Source organism: Pyrus communis, chromosome 8 (genome assembly GCF_963583255.1).
Source record: "Pyrus communis chromosome 8, drPyrComm1.1, whole genome shotgun sequence".
Taxonomy (NCBI): Eukaryota; Viridiplantae; Streptophyta; class Magnoliopsida; order Rosales; family Rosaceae; genus Pyrus; species Pyrus communis.
Genome location: NC_084810.1, coordinates 18,452,124 through 18,472,631, shown reverse-complemented (window position 1 = coordinate 18,472,631; position 20,508 = coordinate 18,452,124). Strand labels below are relative to the sequence as shown.

General features: G+C 38.5%; 2 protein-coding genes, 2 non-coding genes and 1 pseudogene across 4 annotated transcripts; 2 read left to right on the top strand and 3 right to left on the bottom strand.

The window, feature by feature from the left end:
• The first annotated feature begins 640 nt into the window (after nucleotides 1–640).
• Nucleotides 641–2,451, top strand: LOC137741541 (putative pentatricopeptide repeat-containing protein At1g12700, mitochondrial; annotated as a pseudogene).
• Nucleotides 2,452–3,591: 1,140 nt separating this feature from the next.
• On the bottom strand, nucleotides 3,592–3,664 carry TRNAK-CUU (transfer RNA lysine (anticodon CUU)). The gene has a single exon. It is a non-coding gene; the product is annotated as a tRNA-Lys (tRNA).
• Nucleotides 3,665–4,304: 640 nt separating this feature from the next.
• Nucleotides 4,305–4,407, top strand: LOC137743947 (U6 spliceosomal RNA). Its single transcript, XR_011069553.1, has one exon. It is a non-coding gene; the product is annotated as a U6 spliceosomal RNA (small nuclear RNA).
• Nucleotides 4,408–9,666: 5,259 nt separating this feature from the next.
• LOC137741498 (protein disulfide isomerase-like 1-4) lies at nucleotides 9,667–13,591 on the bottom strand. The gene is made up of 12 exons (XM_068481202.1): nucleotides 13,234–13,591; nucleotides 12,993–13,122; nucleotides 12,455–12,620; nucleotides 12,250–12,368; nucleotides 12,053–12,133; nucleotides 11,345–11,431; nucleotides 11,143–11,217; nucleotides 10,977–11,045; nucleotides 10,801–10,881; nucleotides 10,584–10,718; nucleotides 10,317–10,373; nucleotides 9,667–10,201 (listed from the first exon to the last, which is right to left on the bottom strand). The coding sequence occupies exons 1-12, from the start codon at nucleotides 13,452–13,454 to the stop codon at nucleotides 10,028–10,030; spliced, it is 1,395 nt and encodes a 464-aa protein (XP_068337303.1). The 5' UTR covers nucleotides 13,455–13,591; the 3' UTR covers nucleotides 9,667–10,027.
• A 1,254-nt stretch (nucleotides 13,592–14,845) lies between these two features.
• Nucleotides 14,846–18,986, bottom strand: LOC137741497 (protein disulfide isomerase-like 1-4). The gene is made up of 12 exons (XM_068481201.1): nucleotides 18,269–18,986; nucleotides 18,028–18,157; nucleotides 17,518–17,683; nucleotides 17,313–17,431; nucleotides 17,116–17,196; nucleotides 16,408–16,494; nucleotides 16,206–16,280; nucleotides 16,034–16,102; nucleotides 15,858–15,938; nucleotides 15,641–15,775; nucleotides 15,374–15,430; nucleotides 14,846–15,258 (listed from the first exon to the last, which is right to left on the bottom strand). The coding sequence occupies exons 1-12, from the start codon at nucleotides 18,814–18,816 to the stop codon at nucleotides 15,085–15,087; spliced, it is 1,722 nt and encodes a 573-aa protein (XP_068337302.1). The 5' UTR covers nucleotides 18,817–18,986; the 3' UTR covers nucleotides 14,846–15,084.
• Nucleotides 18,987–20,508: the final 1,522 nt, after the last annotated feature.

Here is a 20,508-nt window from a genome sequence, read left to right as displayed (position 1 = left end):
CTGAAATGCCTCTGTGAATATTTCCGGTTACTAAAAATGATGGATAACTGTGACTTACCACCGGTTGCTTTTTTTTTTAATTTTTAATAAAGAATAAAAGCTAATGACTAGAAAAATAAAGAGTTCTTAGATTTGAGGACCTAAATAACATTGCTTTTGGATTATAACATGCATGGTTTTATCCAATTTAAGTCCATATTTTTTGGGTCATTAGAATTCCAATTAGATGCATTTCTATGCCATTAAAAAACTAATCACAGCTCCAAATTAATGAGTCTATTTGATTGTAATCAGGAAAAGGCTGAAATGACTTTGTGAATCTTTCCGGTCTCTAAAAAGGATGGATAAATATGACTTACCACCAATTGCCTTTTTTTTATAAAGAATATAAACTAATGACTAAAAAAATAAAGAGTTCTTAGATTTGAGGGCCTAAATAACATTGCTTTTGGATTATAACATGCATGGTTTTATCCAATTTAAGTCCATATTTTTTGGTTGATTTGTTTATTTATTTTTAATTTGCGTAAATCTAGAACTAGAACAAAACATGAAATACATGCTCCTGAATCCTCACAAACAGTCCTGCAACAACTCTTTGATTTGTGAGCAACAATTGCTCTCAACTTTCTGACTTAAAATGCTGAAGACGATGATGGGAACGATTGCTGTTTCTTCTTCTTCTTTTTTGAAGGTTGGTTATGGCGGCAGCAGCAGCAGGAGGCTTGGTATGCTGTCTTGTCTTTTTCAATCTTCTTCTGTTGTTTTCTTCAACAGTTACTTGGCTTTGTTTCACTCTCGAGCTTCTCGACCGAATCTAGAAGCACCCAACAACACCAGCTTGTGAAATTCACTAATCTCGAGGATGCTCTCGACGTGTTCGACGAAATGCTTCAAAGGCGTCCTCTGCCTTCCGTTGTCCTTTTCACTCAAGTGTTCGGTCAACTTGCTAAGTTGAAGCATTACACGACAGTCATCTCGTTGAATAACAGAATGTTTGCGTCCGGAATTCGTCCTAATGTTTATACACTAAACATTATCATTAATTGCTTTTGTCGTTTGGGGAAAATGGGGTTTGGCTTGTCTATCATGGGAAACTTCTTCAAATTGAGTTTTGAATCAAATGTCGTGACCTTCAACACTCTAATCAACGGCTTTATTCTCCAGAATAGAGTGGCTGAGGCAGCAACACTTTTCAAGAAAATGTTGGATCGTGGTAATTGTAAACCGAATGTGGTCACTTTCGGTACCCTAGTAAAGGGCCATTGCTTGAAAGGTAACAACACTGCAGCAATCCAGTTGCTTAAGAAGATGGAAGAAGGGGCTTGCAAGCCAAACGTAGTTGCCTATAGCACGGTCATTGACAGTCTTTGCAAGGATACTCTAGTTGTTGATGCACTGAATCTCTTCTCAGAAATGAAGAGTAAGGGTATTGCCCCAGATGTCACGACCTATAACTCTTTGATTCATGGAGTTTGCAAATTACAGGATTGGAGAGAAGGTACAAGATTGTTGAATGAAATGGTGAGCAAACATATCTTTCCAAATGTGTGCACCTTTAGTGTCTTGGTTGATACATATAGTGAAGAGGGCATGGTCCAGGAAGCAAGTAGCGTGGTTGCAATGATGATTCAAAGAGATATCAAACCAGATACAATTACGTACAGTTCTCTTATGGATAGTTATTGTTTGCAAGGAGAAATGGATGAGGCGAAAAAGGTTTTTGAAGTAATGCTTAGCAGAGGCTGCATGGTTGGTGCTCATACTTATAACATATTGATAAACGGCTATGGTAAGCGTAAAATGATGGATGATGCCTGGATGCTTTTTCTAGAAATGTTTCATAGGGGAGTGGTTCCAGATACTATTACTTATAACACTCTTATGGATGGGTTTTGCAAGATGGGAAGAATACAAGATGCAAAAAACTTGTTCTCTCAAATGCAAGCTCGTGGCCAACTTCCAGATGTTCAAACTTATAATATTTTGTTGGATGGCCTTTGTAAAAGCCACCAACTTTCTATGGTGGTTGAATTGTTGGAAGAGATGGAAGGGAAGAAGTTGGATTTTGATGTTGTAACTTCCAATATTCTTATTGAAGGATTGTGCAAAGCAGAAAAAGTAGAATACGCATGGGATCTCTTTCGTAGTTTATCATCAAAAGGAACCCAACCTAATGTCAGGACATATACTATAATGATCAGTGGATTTTGTAACGGGGGGCTAACATGTGAAGCAGAAAACTTGCTAAGGAAAACGAAAGGGAAAGGCTGTTCTCCAGATGGTTGCACGTACAACACAATTATCCGAGGGTTCATCAATAACAATGAGACATCGAGGGCGATGAGACTTATTCAAGAAATGGTGGAGAGTGGTTTTTCTGCAGATGCATCAACTATGGAGTTGATCATTAATTCACCTGCTTTGTTGGCATTAATAGAAAAATCGTGATGAAAGTGATTTGCATCTTTGTTTTGAAAAGTTTCAGTGCATCCCTTCCTTGAATGCTGCATTGGAGGGAGTTGTTCCACTACCGAGTCCAGTTCAGGTAACCATTCATTCATGCATCGCCTAGTGATGTATCAAGTGATAGAGCAACTTTTATGTCACTCTTCTTTTAAGATTATGAAATCTGTTGGAGAAGTCAGAGTATCTGGACAGATATTATCATATTTATGGCTTGGTTTAACTTGTACGGACATTATCTATAAATAATTTTATAAGGAGATGAGTCTGATGGAAAAGCGATGGAAGAAATAAAGCTACAGTATACAGACAACGACTAATTGGGTCTCTTAGACATCAGAAATCTTCAGCATTGTTGCAAACATTAGTATTCTGAAGCTTCATTTCAACTGCAAATCCATAATTGTGCAATCTGATACTATAGATTATATCATCTGTCACATGCCTTGCCACACCATTATAATTTGTCTTTTGCTCGCTACTTGACTAGCGAAATTCAACAGAAGAAATTGAATTCGACTCATCTAAGTGCTGCACGGGATTTGCAGGAAACTTCATTTCAGACGTTTCTCCCCGCAGAAGCTTGTTCTTGGATCCTGGCCTTGTTTCCTCAATCAGTCGGCATATCTCGCACCATCAGAATAGCAGTCATAATCTCTTTCAACCATGGATGCCCATCTTGAACAACATTCAGAACAAACTATGGCCTGCAAGTTTGGAGGCATTCCTCTCATCCAGCAAGCTTCTTCCTCCCTTCAACCTCAGCCTCACCATTGAGTCTGGTTTTTGGTTTCCTCACCATGTTCTCATATGGATGGAAACTCTCTCGGTCAAAAGGTTTTTCAGGGTTTAGATCTTTTGGTTATTCTTTATGGTAAAGTGCTATCGATGATCATTCGAACTTGGGTCCAAAAAAGTGTGAATACGTTACGTTATTCTTGTCAATTGACTTAAAACCCATAAAAAATGAGCACATTAATTTTGGTCCATTGATTTGATTCATATAGAAAGAGAGTATATAGTTGAATTGTTCCGACCAATTGACCTCACTAACGTAGATGGTCTACAATTTAATTTGAACAAGTAATCCAAAAAAATTAATGAAAGGAGAAAAAAGAAAATAATCGCCCACCGTGGGGCTCGAACCCACGACCACAAGGTTAAGAGCCTTGCGCTCTACCAACTGAGCTAGACGGGCTGCTTGTGAGTTCTGGGACCCACAAGTAACAAGACTTCTGCATTTGAGGTTAAGATCATTGCGCTCTAACAACCGAGTTTTTTATTTTATTTTATTTATCACAAAGTCAACTTTCGTTAAGATAAAAACTAGTACAAGGCTCAAAAAGGATCGAAAAAACAACTACAGGAAAAGTAAACGACCTAAACAATATGAGAACAACAACCCAATATACAACGGGAGACCCACACAAGTTTAGGCCCAAAGGCATCAGAAAATAGACAATAAAAATCCCTAAACTCCAGTAGCCAAGACCACATCGTCGCTATTATCACATCCTCGGAGGAAGCCAAACTTCGAACCGAGAAAGTAGACACCAGATCTAAGTCTCATTCACGAACCTCTGCAAACATATAAAAACAAAATATCTTACGGGTAGAGAGTGAGGCTAAGAGGTATGTAAAATACCCAACGCTTGGCCTTGATGTAGAGCTAGACGGGCTGCTTGTGAGTTTTGGGACCCACAAGTAATAAGAAGCATTTATGGTGATAAACCACGCTTTAAAGGGTGCGTTTTAAATCGTGTTTATGCAGCAGTCCCACATCGACCGACTCTTCTGTCTATAAGTGCTTTATATACTGTCCGTCTGCAAGGAAGCTTATCCCTTCGGGGACATTCAATAAAATTGAAATAATACATAGAAGATTAGCATGGCTCCTGCGCAAGAATGACATGCATAAATCGAGAAATTGTCCGCATTTCTTTTTTAATTCCTTTCCGTTTGCAGATCAATTTTTCTTTTGAATCCTTCATCTCCTCTGCTTTCGATGAAGTAAGACTAAGCTCACAAATTTATTATCCTTAGTCGGAACATTTTCCTACTTATAATGAAATAAATTGCCGTTAGTTGGAATCTAATTACAAGTTTTTAAATTTGTAGAGATGTAGAACAACATATAAAAATATCATGGATGCATATCCACCATTCGAGTTTCCACTAATTGCAAATGTATCACCTTTTTTGCTTTTTCTTTTTATTTTATTTTATTTTATTTTATTTAATGCAACAATAGGTGATTTTCATTAAACAAAGGTCATTACAGATGGTAAACTAAGATGGAGACTCCTCAAGGAGGATATCTAAAATTATGGTCAGTGGATAGTCCAACCAAATACATTCATGGGGAACTGTAAGACCAAATCTACCTAGAAGATGGGCAACCGCGTTGGCTTGGTTGAGTGAATGGGAAGAGGAAGCTTCAATGATCGTCAACTGTAAAGCCTTGATATCCTCAATAATTTGCCCAACCAGGGAGAGATTAGTCGAAGTGACCCACAATGCTTCAATGGTCTGAAGCGAATCAGATTCAAAAATCATATTGTGAAAGCTACTAGAACACGCCCAAACCAAAACCGAACGGAATGCCAATGCTTCCGCCTAAAGGGGGTGAAAGTATCCATGAAATTTCCAGCTTTTGCAGCCACAAAAGTGCCAGTAGAGTCTCTTAACAATCAGACCAAAACCCTCGAGCTTTGCAAATGCATTTAGGAGAGGGGTAGACTGAATGAGATTGGTTTCCTCCGTAGAGAATAGGAAGATAAGGGCCTCGTTCCTCCAGCACTTCAGAACCAGATCAATCAAATCACAGACTATATGAGAGCTACAGTTAGGGGGTTTTGAGGCAAAGGGACGAAAAGTAAAAGGCAATGGCAACCATGGGTCTGCCCAAATCCTGATTGAGCTTCCCACCCCAACTTGCCAGCAGTAGCCCCTCGAGAGAATGGTCCGACTAGCACAAATGCTTTTCCAACAAAATGATGCATCATTATTAACCCGAGCATCCAGGAAAGATGTGTTCAGAAAATATTTAGCTTTCAACACTTAGGCTACTATAGATGTTGGATTGGACAGTATCCTCCACCCCTGTTTGGCAAGCATTCCCAGGTTAAAAGCGAAAAGGTTATGAAACCCAACTCCACCTTCATTCTTCGATTAACATAGATTGTTCCAGGAACACCAATGAATCTTTCAATCCCCCTCGTCACCATTCCACCACAATGAAGTAACTAGTTTATCTAAGTCCGCACAAAAATATTTTGGTAGGAGATAGCAGCTCATGGTAAACACGGGGATTGCTTGGGCCACCGTTTTAACCAAAACTTCCTTACTCGTTGCATTGAGGAGTTTCCCTTTCCAATTTTGTAGCCGCTTCCATAGTCGTTCTTTAATGTACCCGAAGCAGCTACTACGGTTTCGGCCCACAGGGTGGGCATGCCCAAGTATTTCTCATGCCTGGAGACACATTGAACACCGAAGATAGTATTTAGCCGATCCTTTATGGGGGGTTTGACATTCTTACTGAAGTATACTTCACTCTTATCCAAGTTGACTTTCTGTCCAGAAGCCAATTCGTAAGCACAGAGAACATTTGTGACTTAAGAACACTCAGATTCGTTTGCACATCAAAAAAACAAGCTATCATTTGCAAACAAGATGTGGCTTAAAGGTGGAGCACCTGAGCAAATAAACACACATATGATCAACTTGTCAGACTCAATTTTAGCAATTTGGGCATAAAGGCCTTCTGTACATAGGAGAAATAGATAAGGGGATAGAGGGTCGCCTTGGCGAATGCCCCTAGATGGATGGAGGTAACCCCTTGGGCATCCATTAATGATAAAGGAATAAGTCACAGAAGTAAAGCAAACCATCATCAATTCCACCCATTTGTGAGAAAAGCCAAATTTCGTGAGAATTCCTTGGAGGTAACCCCAATTAATCATGTCATACGCCTTACTAATGTCCAGCTTTAGAGACATAAGACCGTTGTTTCTGTGGTGACGTTTAAAAATATGGTTGGAGACCTCGGCAGCCAAAATAATATTGTCAGATATATTCCAACCGGGAACAAAGGCACTCTGGTAATGAGAGATGATGTGGGGTAGAACGGTTTTGAGCCTATTTGCCAAAACCTTTTAGGCAATTTTGAACAGAACATTGTACAGGCTAATTGGCCTCAAGTGAGTCATATCTTCAAGATGCTTTTGCTTAGGTATAAAGGATACCCGAGTAAAGAGAGAAAACCCAAAACAACCTTAAAGATATCCTTGCCCACCACATGCCAATAATGTTGGTAGAAATATGGGGTCATCTCGTCCGGGACTGGTACCGTGGATGGGTCCATTTGGAAAAGTGTCATCTTCACCTCGTCCTCACAAAATGGTTGATCGAGAGATTGATTCATTTGGGTCGTCACCCACCACTGCATGGGACCATGCCTCCCGAATTACATCACACATCCGTCATGAGATGCCCAAAATTCCTCAAAACGGAATGTGTTCCTAGTCCGTCAATTCGATGTGCATCCCTATTAACCGAAATAAGAAGAGGCACATGATCAGATTTACTAGGATTTAAGTGTTGGACGGTAACACAGTTGAAAATATCCATCCAATGAAACTTGGCCATGACCCTGTCTAAGCGTTCCATGATACCACCAGATTTCATGGTGATCCAAGTAAATGGGAAACCCGAAAAGCCCAAATCAAGGAGATTGCAGTCATTTACAACCGCCCTAAAAGCAAGAATTTGGTTGATCGGACAAGTCGGCGCCCTTTCATTCTTGTTGGGATGAAGTAACTCATTGAAGTTGCCGCCGATAACCCATGGTAGTGAGCTTGAACGCGCAAGAGCCCGAAGAGTATCCCAGGACAAATGACAATCATTCGTGGTAGGATGGCCGTAGAATCCAGTAAGTTGCTAGTGGTGAGTATCCCCAATTCCCACAATCTCCGAATCAATGAAGCGATCGGAGAAATTAAAAACTTGCAGATTGATATCATTGACCCAAAACAAACAGAGTCCCCTAGATTGGCCTTGTGAATGAACTTCCAAACATCTATCAAATCCCAACTTATGCTTCAAAGAAATAATAGTCCCCGTATCAAGTTTAGTTTCACATAAAAAACCAACGTGAGATCTTGTTGCCAGATCAGGTCCTGCAACGCTTGAACTTTTTGGAGGTTCCCAAGCCCCCAGCAATTCCAAATCAGTGTTTTCATAACTGGTGGCAGGGCTGAAACCCGTCAGCCTCCGCCTGTCCCATGTGGGAAAGACTTTGTTTTCTTCCCAATAGTCATTTTTCCTCTGATTCCACCAAATCTTTCAATGGATTGATGACCACCTCGCAAAGGCCTCCACCTCTATAAGCTGATCCAGAGCTGGTAGAAGAGACGCACTGACCCGCCTTGAGACCACGGTTGTTGTTCTGATATCCACCTGTGAATTTTGCACCCCTAGACTTCGGATCTGAAAGTTAGAGGGGTTAAGAGCTTTGTTTGTTTGGCATGAGGTGATGGACTTTGTCTCACAGAAAGTCCATCGCCATTGGATTCACGAACCATCTGACTTGCTAAATTATAAGCAATTTCATCCAAATCCTGGATTTTTGTTTTAAGGGGAAAAACAGTCCAATACCTTGAAATTAGTTGGGCTGGCCCGGACCTTCTCAGAGGCCTAAAGTAGGCCCACATAATTTTGCAAGGCCCATAGGGGTAGGCGAAAGCCCATGAGGGTGCCATTGGTAAATTGGGTTCCGTAACTATCCAGATGCCATATGTGGCCGAGATCAGGGGGTGGGGATTTAATCGTGTGGTGGAAGGTTACCCAGCATTGGAAGTGTCAAGATTGGTCCTTGGTAGGGATGAGTGGGGAACCAACATGTCAGAAATGGTAAAGGATTCAGACAGTCCCCCAAGGGTTTGTTGTTGACACCTGCCACATCATTGTGACTGGAAAATTCCTTGTTCTTTTATGACGCCAGAAAACGGTTCGCCGGAGCATCGACATCATCGTCAGGTACGCCGTAAAAATCGTCGTCCCCGCAGTCCCATTTTCGTCGCCAGTGCAAGTCCTTTGTGCCAGAGCCAGAAGTAACGCGTCTGGGGGGAAGGAGGAGAGGGTTCGCCCTGGACAGAGGTTGAGCACAAAGAGAGTCCGTGTACCTGTTCTCGCCGGAAGGCAGAGGTAGAGCGGGGCAGGGGCATCCCCTGGAATGATCCAGACGGCCACACTAGTGGCAAAAAATGCGGAGTCCCTCATGTTTGAGACGGATAGTGTAGGATTCGCGGGTGGGCCACGGGGCAGAGAAGCAAGTGAGTACTAAGGAATTTCAAAAAATCTAAGATTACTAAGGAATTCCAAAACAACAAAAATTGAAATGATAGAATTTTATTTTCAAGAATTTGTGAATTCTTTTGTTTGGTTACCTAAAAGACAATGGAATTTGAATACGGAATTTATTATTTTTAAACTCTCATTCATATAAATTGGTAAATGATACATATTTACATGCAATTTAAACTTGGGAATTTGAGGTTTCAAATTCAAAGTTTTTTTTCTACACAAAAATTCTAAATTTTTATGTCTATGAATCCAAACAGAAAATTGGTGCATGTTAATTTATAAATTCCTACCTTTGTTTAAATTCCAAGTTTATTTCCCTTATTCAAACATAGTGGGAATATTAGAATTCCAATTAGATGCATTTTAATGTCATTGAAATCTTCCGTTGTGTTCAAATCTTCTGCACTCATTTTGTGGATGAACTCTCTATCGTCTCTATCATTTTTAACAAATGTTAAAAAACTTAATCCCCTTTAACTTTGTTGTTATAAACTTAATACGGTCAATCAATAATGTCACAAAGAAACCACACACAAAATAAGTGCAGAAGATTTGATGGTCGTCCATTTCTGGACTAATCTATCTTAATTTCCAAGGGTGACAATTTTGCAGACCCAAAAAAGGCCTACAATTTTGTTGTCTTATCATGTTGACAGTGTCGCAGCTCTAAGATCTTGTGGAGTCAAATGCGACGAAAGATATTAGAAACTTTGTGCCTGTGTCTTACAGATGATATGATCAAAACACGCTTATCCAAGTTTTTCTCCGTTATAAATCGAACACGTGATCTCAAATGCAAGGATAAATGACAGTGTTATAAATCGAACACGTGATTTCAAATGCATGGATAAATGACGGTGTTAAGTTCAAATCGTATTACAAACTATACTAAAGAGAACTCAATGTCCTGTTTAGATTAATTTGACGCTTTTATAACAAAACGAAAACGCACATCCTTCACAGAAACGAGAGAGAAAAATGAGAAAGGTGCTATTATTAATTTCTTCAGCTCAAGTTTCTTAAATATCACATTCAAAGCCTGCTTGCTGCAACTCCTAAATTTTTCTCCCGATATCTTTTCGAGGGGTTTAAGATTCAAATTTGAGATTAACTTACGATTTTTAATCTCCCTGTTTCTCTTCTATGTGACAACTCTCTCTTTTCTACCACACTCACATAGCATACACTATTGTATTCCTCATAGTTCATCCTTCAAATCGTCTGCGCTGCTGCCGCTCCCTTGGCTTTCTGTTGCAGCAGACCCCTCTGATTTTGGCGTTGATGCTGGCTTCTGGAGCTTGAAAGGGATTGATGCGTTTTTCTTGAGAAACTTGTAGAATGCCACCACTGTACGGTCACAGTCTACGGGAATCTGGTTTATCAAGGAACCAGATATTCTACGTCAGACGCAAACAAGGATGAACAAGAAAATATATGCAGAAGCACATAAGAGAAGAATGCATTTAACAATTCTACATGCCACTTACTGGATCAAAGCTCTTATTTCCCGCTGGGAAGAATAGAAGTGTGGGGAACCCATCAGCCTGCAAAAATTAAAAGAACAGCAATTAACCGCAAAGCTCTTGTTTCTAACAGACATTCAGCCTTTACCCCGAGACGTGGACATTGACTTTAGATATTAAAACCATAAACCTAATGCCTTTTTCTTCCAACGAAAATTTTGGCCCCAGAATTCTTGAATAGGCAATTAATATACGCACCCTATCATTTAACCCACAGCAACTTGACATTACCTTTCCCCTGGGATGCTCATTTGTGGTTCCGTCCATCTTGGCTATAACAATAGAGTCAATGCCTCGTAAATGTTTGGCAAGCTTGTTGTAGGTTGGCTCCAGAGATTGGCAATGCCCACACCAGGGTGCATAAATCTGAGAAGATAATCCTTCAAAACATGAGAACCTTGACAAATTTTAATCAAATATTTGTTTGTTTCTTATTTTGCAGTTTTACCTCAAGAAGAACATCCTTTGACTCGTCCAAGACAATGTCATCAAAGTTATTCCCAACCACTATCTTCACATCCCCGTCGTTCTGTGCCAATCAAATAAAACATATAAATTTGAATAGTGGACCAACACAACAGAATTAGGTGGATGAACAAAACATGAACAAAACTTAACACTTACAGTTTCGGGAATTGGATCTGACTTATAGAAAGGTTTAAGTTTGTCCTCAATAAAGTCCTCCCCAAAAGTCTAAAAACATAAATTCACCAGATACAGTTAGAATGTATAAAATGGAGCGGGCGCCCACACAAGCAGATTGAGAGAGAGAGAGAGAGAGAGACGCAACCTTTAATTTAGCCAAGGTCACCTCTCCGTCAAGAACAAATTTCCTACCATCATCATTTCCGGTATACCCAAGAACCTGTTAGGAATAAAATTATCAACTTCATAGCACAAATAAATACTCGAATATGTAGAAATACAACTGTACAACTATGTTTCCAAAGGAAAAATAATTTATTTAAATACAAAGGTTTGGAAAAGCTCACCGTTGGAGCTTCACTAGTAACACCAAAATAATCTGAAACTGGCTTTCCGATATCTTCGTTATCCGTTTCCACATGTACAAAGATAAGCTGCAAGCAACCACACACACATTATACAAACATAGGTTGCAAGCCTTGTCCTTTTTTAACAAAATAAGACTGCAATGGGTAGCTTAGCGGCCAAAAAGGATCAGATGCTCAGATTATGCGGGTCATATATAGTGGCCACAGAGAACAAATGAAGCAACACATTAGAAGTTAATACAAAATGACCAACCTACTTAAAGGACAAGGTATTTGTTTACTCTGTATATTTCTATTGAAACAATATTCTGTTAATACGAAGAGATGAGCACAAACCGAAACCACACATTTTAGCAGAGCGCAAACTGAAAATCCTAATAATGCCGAGAAAAAGAGTTCCTGGAAAATTTTCAGTAACCAAAGCCTACAAGGATTACCAAATTGAAACTTTACACGACAAAACATCCTCCCCCTGTCCCTGTCCCCTAATGCACTAAAAAAATAAAAGGAACACGATGCTGGAACTACAACCACTGTCAGCTTCTCCTTTACACGTGACGCACTAAGAACAAGGTATTTCGAGCCTAGACTGTTTAAAAACCTTTGTGTAATTGTTATTTTAGATGCTCTAGAACAATTTCTATGACAGCAACCCAACTCATAGAACATAGCTAATAGTAATCATACCTTTCCTTTGAAAAGTTGTGCAGCCTTTTGAAATTCAGGGAGAGACTTCTCTGAATCTTTTGAAGTGGCAAACAGCAACAGCTGAGTATAGAAAGATTATATGTCAATCAGCATGAAATGTTTAATACTCTGTTGTAAAGCGTTTCTGATTGAGGTCACATCTACAAAAGAAAAAATAAAAAAATGTAACAAATTACCTGTTTCTTGATTGTACTTTCAAAAATTTGTGGGGCATTATCCCTAGTAAAAGTGATAACCAAAGGAAGCTTGTTGGCAAAGACAAACTCGGCAATTGCAGACTTATCAAATTTACCATCTGCAGAAATGAGAAACTGAGTATAAAGAAATTCAACCCAAAAACTCTATCTGAGACATCAATGTGATAACAATATAGAAACTAACCAAAATAACTTAGTTTCTCAGCCTCCTTCTTTAGCAGGACCAAAGCAGGGCGCTTAACTTCAGCATCAAGATGGAAAAGTTTTGCCACCTTGGGATCTACAGTTTGGTAAAAGGTGACCTCATCTTCAAGTCTTGAAGCAGCAGCAAGCTCGTCGCTCTCAGGACCCTTTGAACATAAGAACAACACAAAATTAGAACAAGTATCAATATCATGGGATATGGAAGACAAATTACAATAGCTAACAAGATTAAATAAGGAGATCTTCTAGCCACCTTTCTTTTCCTTTTCTGTTTCGATAATTCATTTTACATATATCAATTTTATTCCATTAAACAAAAAATAGTGTTTTGCATGCCTCATCAATCACCTATTTCTGAATTCCTATTCTATATTCTGTGTAATTACGGCCAACCAGTGTATTTATGCACATTAATCATAATCTAATACATTATTATAACAATCAAAAGATTAAGAATTTTAGATTTCATAAAAATTTGACAAAAACGGGGCAAAATTATGAAAAAGCAAAAACCATACCACCAGAGAGTTGAGGTAGCCCAAAACGACTTTACTTTCAGCAGTCAAAATACGTTCAGCATCTTCCAATGTGGTCACGTTTTGAATTCCAGGTCCAATCTTTTTCTTAATCCAGGTTACAATTCCCTCCCTGAATTCACATTTCCAAAAATTAAAAACAATCCATAAAATTTTAAAAATTAAAAATTGGGCTTTGTAATTTTCATAATTCTATTAAATTAATCAAAACAAAGAAACTCACTTGGTTCTTTGACCTGTGTAAGGCTTGTGAACGCCATCAATGAAGAAGAAGATAGTCGGGAAACCCTCGACGCCGTACTCCTGCGACAGCTCGTTCTCCTCCGTGGCGTCAACCTTGGCCAAAACTACATCTTCGCCCTTGAGCTCGGTGGCTGCCGCCGCGTACTCCGGGTTCAAGGCCTGGCAGTGTCCGCACCACGGCGCGTAGAACTCGACCATCATGAATCTATTCTTCTCCACTGCATCGCTGAAGTTCGCCGCCTTCAAAACGACGACGTCCTTCTCGTCTACCTCTGGCTGCTTGTACGAGTCCTCATGATCGCCGCCCTCGTCGAAATCGGAGTAGTTCTCGAGATCGTCGAAATTGTGACAAAGAGCCACCTACCAAACCAAAAATATAAAATAAAAAGTTATATATTAAGTCATGAACAGCTGAGCAGAGAGTGGTGTTTTTGTCATTGACAAGTATGGCGGTCCACCCAACATTACATATAACACAAGATAATTAAGAATTATCTTTCAATTAATAAGAAATTAATCATATCTAAGCAAAAAGTTACAGTGGATTCCGAAAAATTACTCTATTTGGATGCAAAAATCTAAGATTACTAAGGAATTTCAAAACAACAAAAATTGAAATGACAGAATTTTATTTTCTAGAATTTGTGAATTCTTTTGTTTGGTTACCTAAAAGAACAATGGAATTTAAATACGAAATTTGTTATTTTTAAACTCTCATTCATATAAATTGGAAAATGAAACCTAGTTACATGCAATTTAAACTTGGGAATTGGAGGTCTCAAATTCAGAAGTTTTTTTTCCACACAGAAATTCTAAATTTTTATGTCCATGAGTCCAAACAAAAAATTGGTGTATGTCAATTTATAAATTCTGACTTTTGTTCAAATTCCAAGTTTATTTCCCTCATCCAAACATAGTGGGAATATTAGAATTCCAATTAGATGCATTTTTATGTTATTGAAATCTTTCGTTGTGTTCAAATCTTTTGCACTCATTTTGTGGATGAACTCTCTATGGTTTCATCATTTTTAACATATGTTAAAAAACTTAATCCTTCTTAACTTTGTTGTCATAAACTTAATATATGTCAATGAATAATATCATAAAAAAATCACACATAAAATAAGTACAGAAGATTTGATGGACGTCCATTTCTGGACTAACCTATCTTAATTTCCAAGGGTGACAATTTTGCAGACCCAAAAAAGGCCTACAATTTTGTCGTCGTCTTATCATGTTGACAATGTCGCAGCTCTAAGATCTTGTGGAGTAAAATGCGACGAAAAATACTAGAAACTTTGTGCTTGTGTTGTGTATATGATCAAACATGCTTATCCAAGTTTTTCTCCGTTATAAATCGAACACGTGATCTCAAATGCAAGGATAAATGACGGTGTTATAAATCGAACGGATGATATGATCAAACACGCTTATCCAAGTTTTTCTCCGTTATAAATCGAACACATGATCTTAAATGCATAGATTAAGTTCATATCGTATTACAAACTATACTAAAGAGAACTCAATGTCCTGTTTAGATTAATTTGACGCTTTTATAACAAAACGAAAACGCTTCACAGAAACGAGAGACAAAAATGAGAAAGGTGCTATTATTAATTTCTTCAGCTCAAGTTTCTTAAATATCACATTCAAAACCTGCTTGCTGCAACTCCTAAATTTTTCTCCCGATATCTTTTCGAGGGGTTTAAGATTCAAATTTGAGATTAACTTACGATTTTTAATCTCCCTGTTTCTCTTCTATGTGACAACTCTCTCTTTTCTACCACACTCACATAGTAGGCAGACAAATTAGCATACATTATTGTATTCCTCATAGTTCATCCTTCAAATCGTCTGCGCTGCTGCCGCTCCCTTGGCTTTCTGTTGCAGCAGACCCCTCTGATTTTGGCGTTGATGCTGGCTTCTGGAGCTTGAAAGGGATTGATGCGTTTTTCTTGAGAAACTTGTAGAATGCCACCACTGTACGGTCACAGTCTACGGGAATCTGGTTTATCAAGGAACCAGATATTCTACGTCAGACGCAAACAAGGATGAACAAGAAAATATATGCAGAAGCACATAAGAGAAGAATGCATTTAACAATTCTACATGCCACTTACTGGATCAAAGCTCTTATTTCCCGCTGGGAAGAATAGAAGTGTGGGGAACCCATCAGCCTGCAAAAATTAAAAGAACAGCAATTAACCGCAAAGCTCTTGTTTCTAACAGACATTCAGCCTTTACCCCGAGACGTGGACATTGACTTTAGATATTAAAACCATAAACCTAATGCCTTTTTCTTGCAACGAAAATTTTGGCCCCAGTATTCTTGAATAGGCAATTAATATACGCACCCTATCATTTAACCCACAGCAACTTGACATTACCTTTCCCCTGGGATGCTCATTTGTGGTTCCGTCCATCTTGGCTATAACAATAGAGTCAATGCCTCGTAAATGTTTGGCAAGCTTGTTGTAGGTTGGCTCCAGAGATTGGCAATGCCCACACCAGGGTGCATAAATCTGAGAAGATAATCCTTCAAAACATGAGAACCTTGACAAATTTTAATCAAATATTTGTTTGTTTCTTATTTTGCAGTTTTACCTCAAGAAGAACATCCTTTGACTCGTCCAAGACAATGTCATCAAAATTATTCCCAACCACTATCTTCACATCCCCGTCGTTCTGTGCCAATCAAATAAAACATATAAATTTGAATAGTGGACCAACACAACAGAATTAGGTGGATGAACAAAACATGAACAAAACTTAACACTTACAGTTTCGGGAATTGGATCTGACTTATAGAAAGGTTTAAGTTTGTCCTCAATAAAGTCCTCCCCAAAAGTCTAAAAACATAAATTCACAAGATACAGTTAGAATGTATAAAATGGAGCGGGCGCCCACACAAGCAGATTGAGAGAGAGAGAGAGAGAGAGAGAGAGACGCAACCTTTAAATTAGCCAAGGTCACCTCTCCGTCAAGAACAAATTTCCTACCATCATCATTTCCGGTATACCCAAGAACCTGTTAGGAATAAAATTATCAACTTCATAGCACAAATAAATACCGGAATATGTAGAAATACAACTGTACAACTATGTTTCCGAAGGAAAAATAATTTATTTAAATACAAAGGTTTGGAAAAGCTCACCGTTGGAGCTTCACTAGTAACACCAAAATAATCTGAAACTGGCTTTCCGATATCTTCGTTATCCGTTTCCACATGTACAAAGATAAGCTGCAAGCAACCACACACACATTATACAAACATAGGTTGCAAGCCTTGTCCTTTTTTAACAAAATAAGACTGCAATGGGTAGCTTAGCGGCCAAAAAGGATCAGATGCTCAGATTATGCGGGTCATATATAGTGGCCACAGAGAACAAATGAAGCAACACATTAGAAGTTAATACAAAATGACCAACCTACTTAAAGGACAAGGTATTTGTTTACTCTGTATATTTCTATTGAAACAATATTTTGTTAATACGAAGAGATGAGCACAAACCGAAACCACACATTTTAGCAGAGCGCAAACTGAAAATCCTAATAATGCCGAGAAAAAGAGTTCCTGGAAAATTTTCAGTAACCAAAGCCTACAAGGATTACCAAATTGAAACTTTACACGACAAAACATCCTCCCCCTGTCCCTGTCCCCTAATGCACTAAAAAAATAAAAGGAACACGATGCTGGAACTACAACCACTGTCAGCTTCTCCTTTACACGTGACGCACTAAGAACAAGGTATTTCAAGCCTAGACTGTTTAAAAACCTTTGTGTAATTGTTATTTTAGATGCTCTAGAACAATTTCTATGACAGCAACCCAACTCATAGAACATAGCTAATAGTAATCATACCTTTCCTTTGAAAAGTTGTGCAGCCTTTTGAAATTCAGGGAGAGACTTCTCTGAATCTTTTGAAGTGGCAAACAGCAACAGCTGAGTATAGAAAGATTATATGTCAATCAGCATGAAATGTTTAATACTCTGTTGTAAAGCGTTTCTGATTGAGGTCACATCCACAAAGGAAAAAATCAAAACATTTAACAAATTACCTGTTTCTTGATTGTACTTTCAAAAATTTGTGGGGCATTATCCCTAGTAAAAGTGATAACCAAAGGAAGCTTGTTGGCAAAGACAAACTCGGCAATTGCAGACTTATCAAATTTACCATCTGCAGAAATGAGAAACTGAGTATAAAGAAATTCAACCCAAAAACTCTATCTGAGACATCAATGTGATAACAATATAGAAACTAACCAAAATAACTTAGTTTCTCAGCCTCCTTCTTTAGCAGGACCAAAGCAGGGCGCTTAACTTCAGCATCAAGATGGAAAAGTTTTGCCACCTTGGGATCTACAGTTTGGTAAAAGGTGACCTCATCTTCAAGTCTTGAAGCAGCAGCAAGCTCGTCACTCTCAGGACCCTTTGAACATAAGAACAACACAAAATTAGAACTAGTATCAATATCATGGGATATGGAAGACAAATTACAATAGCTAACAAGATTAAATTAGGAGATCTTCTAGCCACCTTTGTTTTCCTTTTCTGTTTCAATAATTCGTTTTACATTTATCAATTTTATTCCTCATCAATCACCTATTTCTGAATTCCTATTCTATATTCTGTGTAATTACGGCCAACCAGTGTATTTATGCACATTAATCATAATCTAATACATTATTATAACAATCAAAAGATTTAAGAATTTTAGATTTCATAAAAATTTGACAAAAACGGGGCAAAATTTTGAAAAAGCAAAAACCATACCACCAGAGAGTTGAGGTAGCCCAAAACGACTTTACTTTCAGCAGTCAAAATACGTTCAACATCTTCCAATGTGGTCACGTTTTGAATTCCAGGTCCAATCTTTTTCTTAATCCAGGTTACAATTCCCTCCCTGAATTCACATTTCCAAAAATTAAAAACAATCCATAAAATTTTAAAAATTAAAAATTGGGCTTTGTAATTTTCATAATTCTATCAAATTAATCAAAACAAAGAAACTCACTTGGTTCTTTGGCCTGTGTAAGGCTTGTGAACGCCATCAATGAAGAAGAAGATAGTCGGGAAACCCTCGACGCCGTACTCCTGCGACAGCTCGTTCTCCTCCGTGGCGTCAACCTTGGCCAAAACTACATCTTCGCCCTTGAGCTCGGTGGCTGCCGCCGCGTACTCCGGGTTCAAGGCCTGGCAGTGTCCGCACCACGGCGCGTAGAACTCGACCATCATGAATCTATTCTTCTCCACTGCATCGCTGAAGTTCGCCGCCTTCAAAACGACGACGTCCTTCTCGTCTACCTCTGGCTGCTTGTACGAGTCCTCATGATCGCCGCCCTCGTCGAAATCGGAGTAGTTCTCGAGATCGTCGAAATTGTCCTCGTCGTAGTGGTCCGAATCTGGATAGTGCGGCGCGGCGTCGCCGTGGTCAGTGGGCTCCTCGAGGAAGCTGAGATCCTCGTCGTCGTCGTCGGTAAGGTGCGAGTCCTTGCAGAGAACCGAGTGGGAGAAAAAGAGGAGGGCACTGAGTGCGAATGCGAGAACGAGTCGACTCGCCATTCTTTGAGTGAGAGTGAGATCTGGTTTTAGCAGGGGTTTATAGAGGAGGGGGACGAGGAAGGGAAGACAGGAGAAGTCAACACCTGGTGCGACGTCGTTTGGGAGGCGTTAAAGAACCGCTTTACCGTTGCAGCAGTTGCTGCTGGATTTGGTTTTTTCAAAGCGTTAAGCATCTTTCACGTTGATCAGAATCAAGAGAGTTTTAATGAAATATTTTTAGTATTATTTAATTTGAATCTTGAGGGCATTTTTACCTAAAAAATCATTTATATTATTATTTACTTACAATACATTTTTGTTATGTTGGTTAAAATTCAAAATTTTCAAGCATTTTTTATTGATTTTTCTTTAAATCAAAGCATTTTGTAGATTGGAAGGTGACTTAAGAAATTACCAAAGAAAAAAAAATGTAACCTGGGTAGTAATTTTTCTTGATAATTTTCCTATTTTAGTGTAAAAATTGAACATAGAACTCATCTAGGTATGGTTTGATCAGGATGAACAGTTTAGGCAGTGTTTCGTCCCGAGTAATGTTAGGTAAATTATTTTTTTAGACCAAATTTGCAAACTATTATTGTGTTATCAACTTATCGATAGTAAATAAGCACGTAAATCAATACTTAAATAATAACTCAATCGTCAACAACCAAATTATATGTTTCATAAAATCATTGAGTAAGGAAAGAAAATGTCATTTTTGTAAATGGCCAATTCAAGTGGTTAATTTTTGTAGAAAACAAGTTCTCTCAATATTCCTTTCGTCCAAAAGCTTTGTAAATGAGCAATTCAAGTGGTTAATTTTTAGGTTCAAATCTAACCTCTTCATTGACTAAAAAAAATTGGTAAATTTGCAACAAGATTTAAAAATCATAAATTGAAGTAGTGCACAAAAATATATGCATGATATAAATAAATGAAATTATTAATTCTATAACCACGAGCTGGTGGCCTAAGTGGTAAATGGCGGATTGTGAGGCTGGTGTGGAAGCCAAACTTGTGACCAAGAAGAGGTTGAAATGCTTTTATGAGTTTTCTCGGTCTTCGAAAAAGATGTATAACCGTGATTTGCCACCAATTATCTCTATTTTAAAAAAAAACAAAAAAAAAATATTAATTCTATGTTGGAGATGTGGTTTACACGATCTGCAGCTTCAGTTGCTTGGCATGGAAGCAGCACAATGTTAGCAAAAGCTAAGGATTTTGCAATGGATCTCAAAAAAGGGTCTCTTTACTTCTAACGCAACTTTGGCTATCGAATAAATCCCAATAGAAAATCCTTCCAAATGGCTACATCAAATGGAATAACTAACTAGCTTTTGATCTATTGATATTTTATATTCTTATGCATGCAATGTGCTACTTGGTATGTGAAAATTTGCACAAAAAGTGTGTTGGGTAATTTGGACTACAAACGAATCGTTTCAAATGGTTTGAATTTGTTATAATCGTTCTTGTTGGACCCCGTTTTGGATGGTTTTGGTTTTCACCAAAAAATTGCTTCATTTAAATGTTAGAATTAATTATATTTTATGCCCTCATGTTTGGGTGCGATTTCAATCTTGTACCTCAAAATTAGTGTTCTAAAAATCGGCCTAGGTGCCGGGCAGAGGTGTGTCGATGCGATTAGGTCCGAATCGTTAAGAAAAATCAGGGAGCTGTTAGGCACCCGCCTAGGCTCTCTTAGGCGGCTAT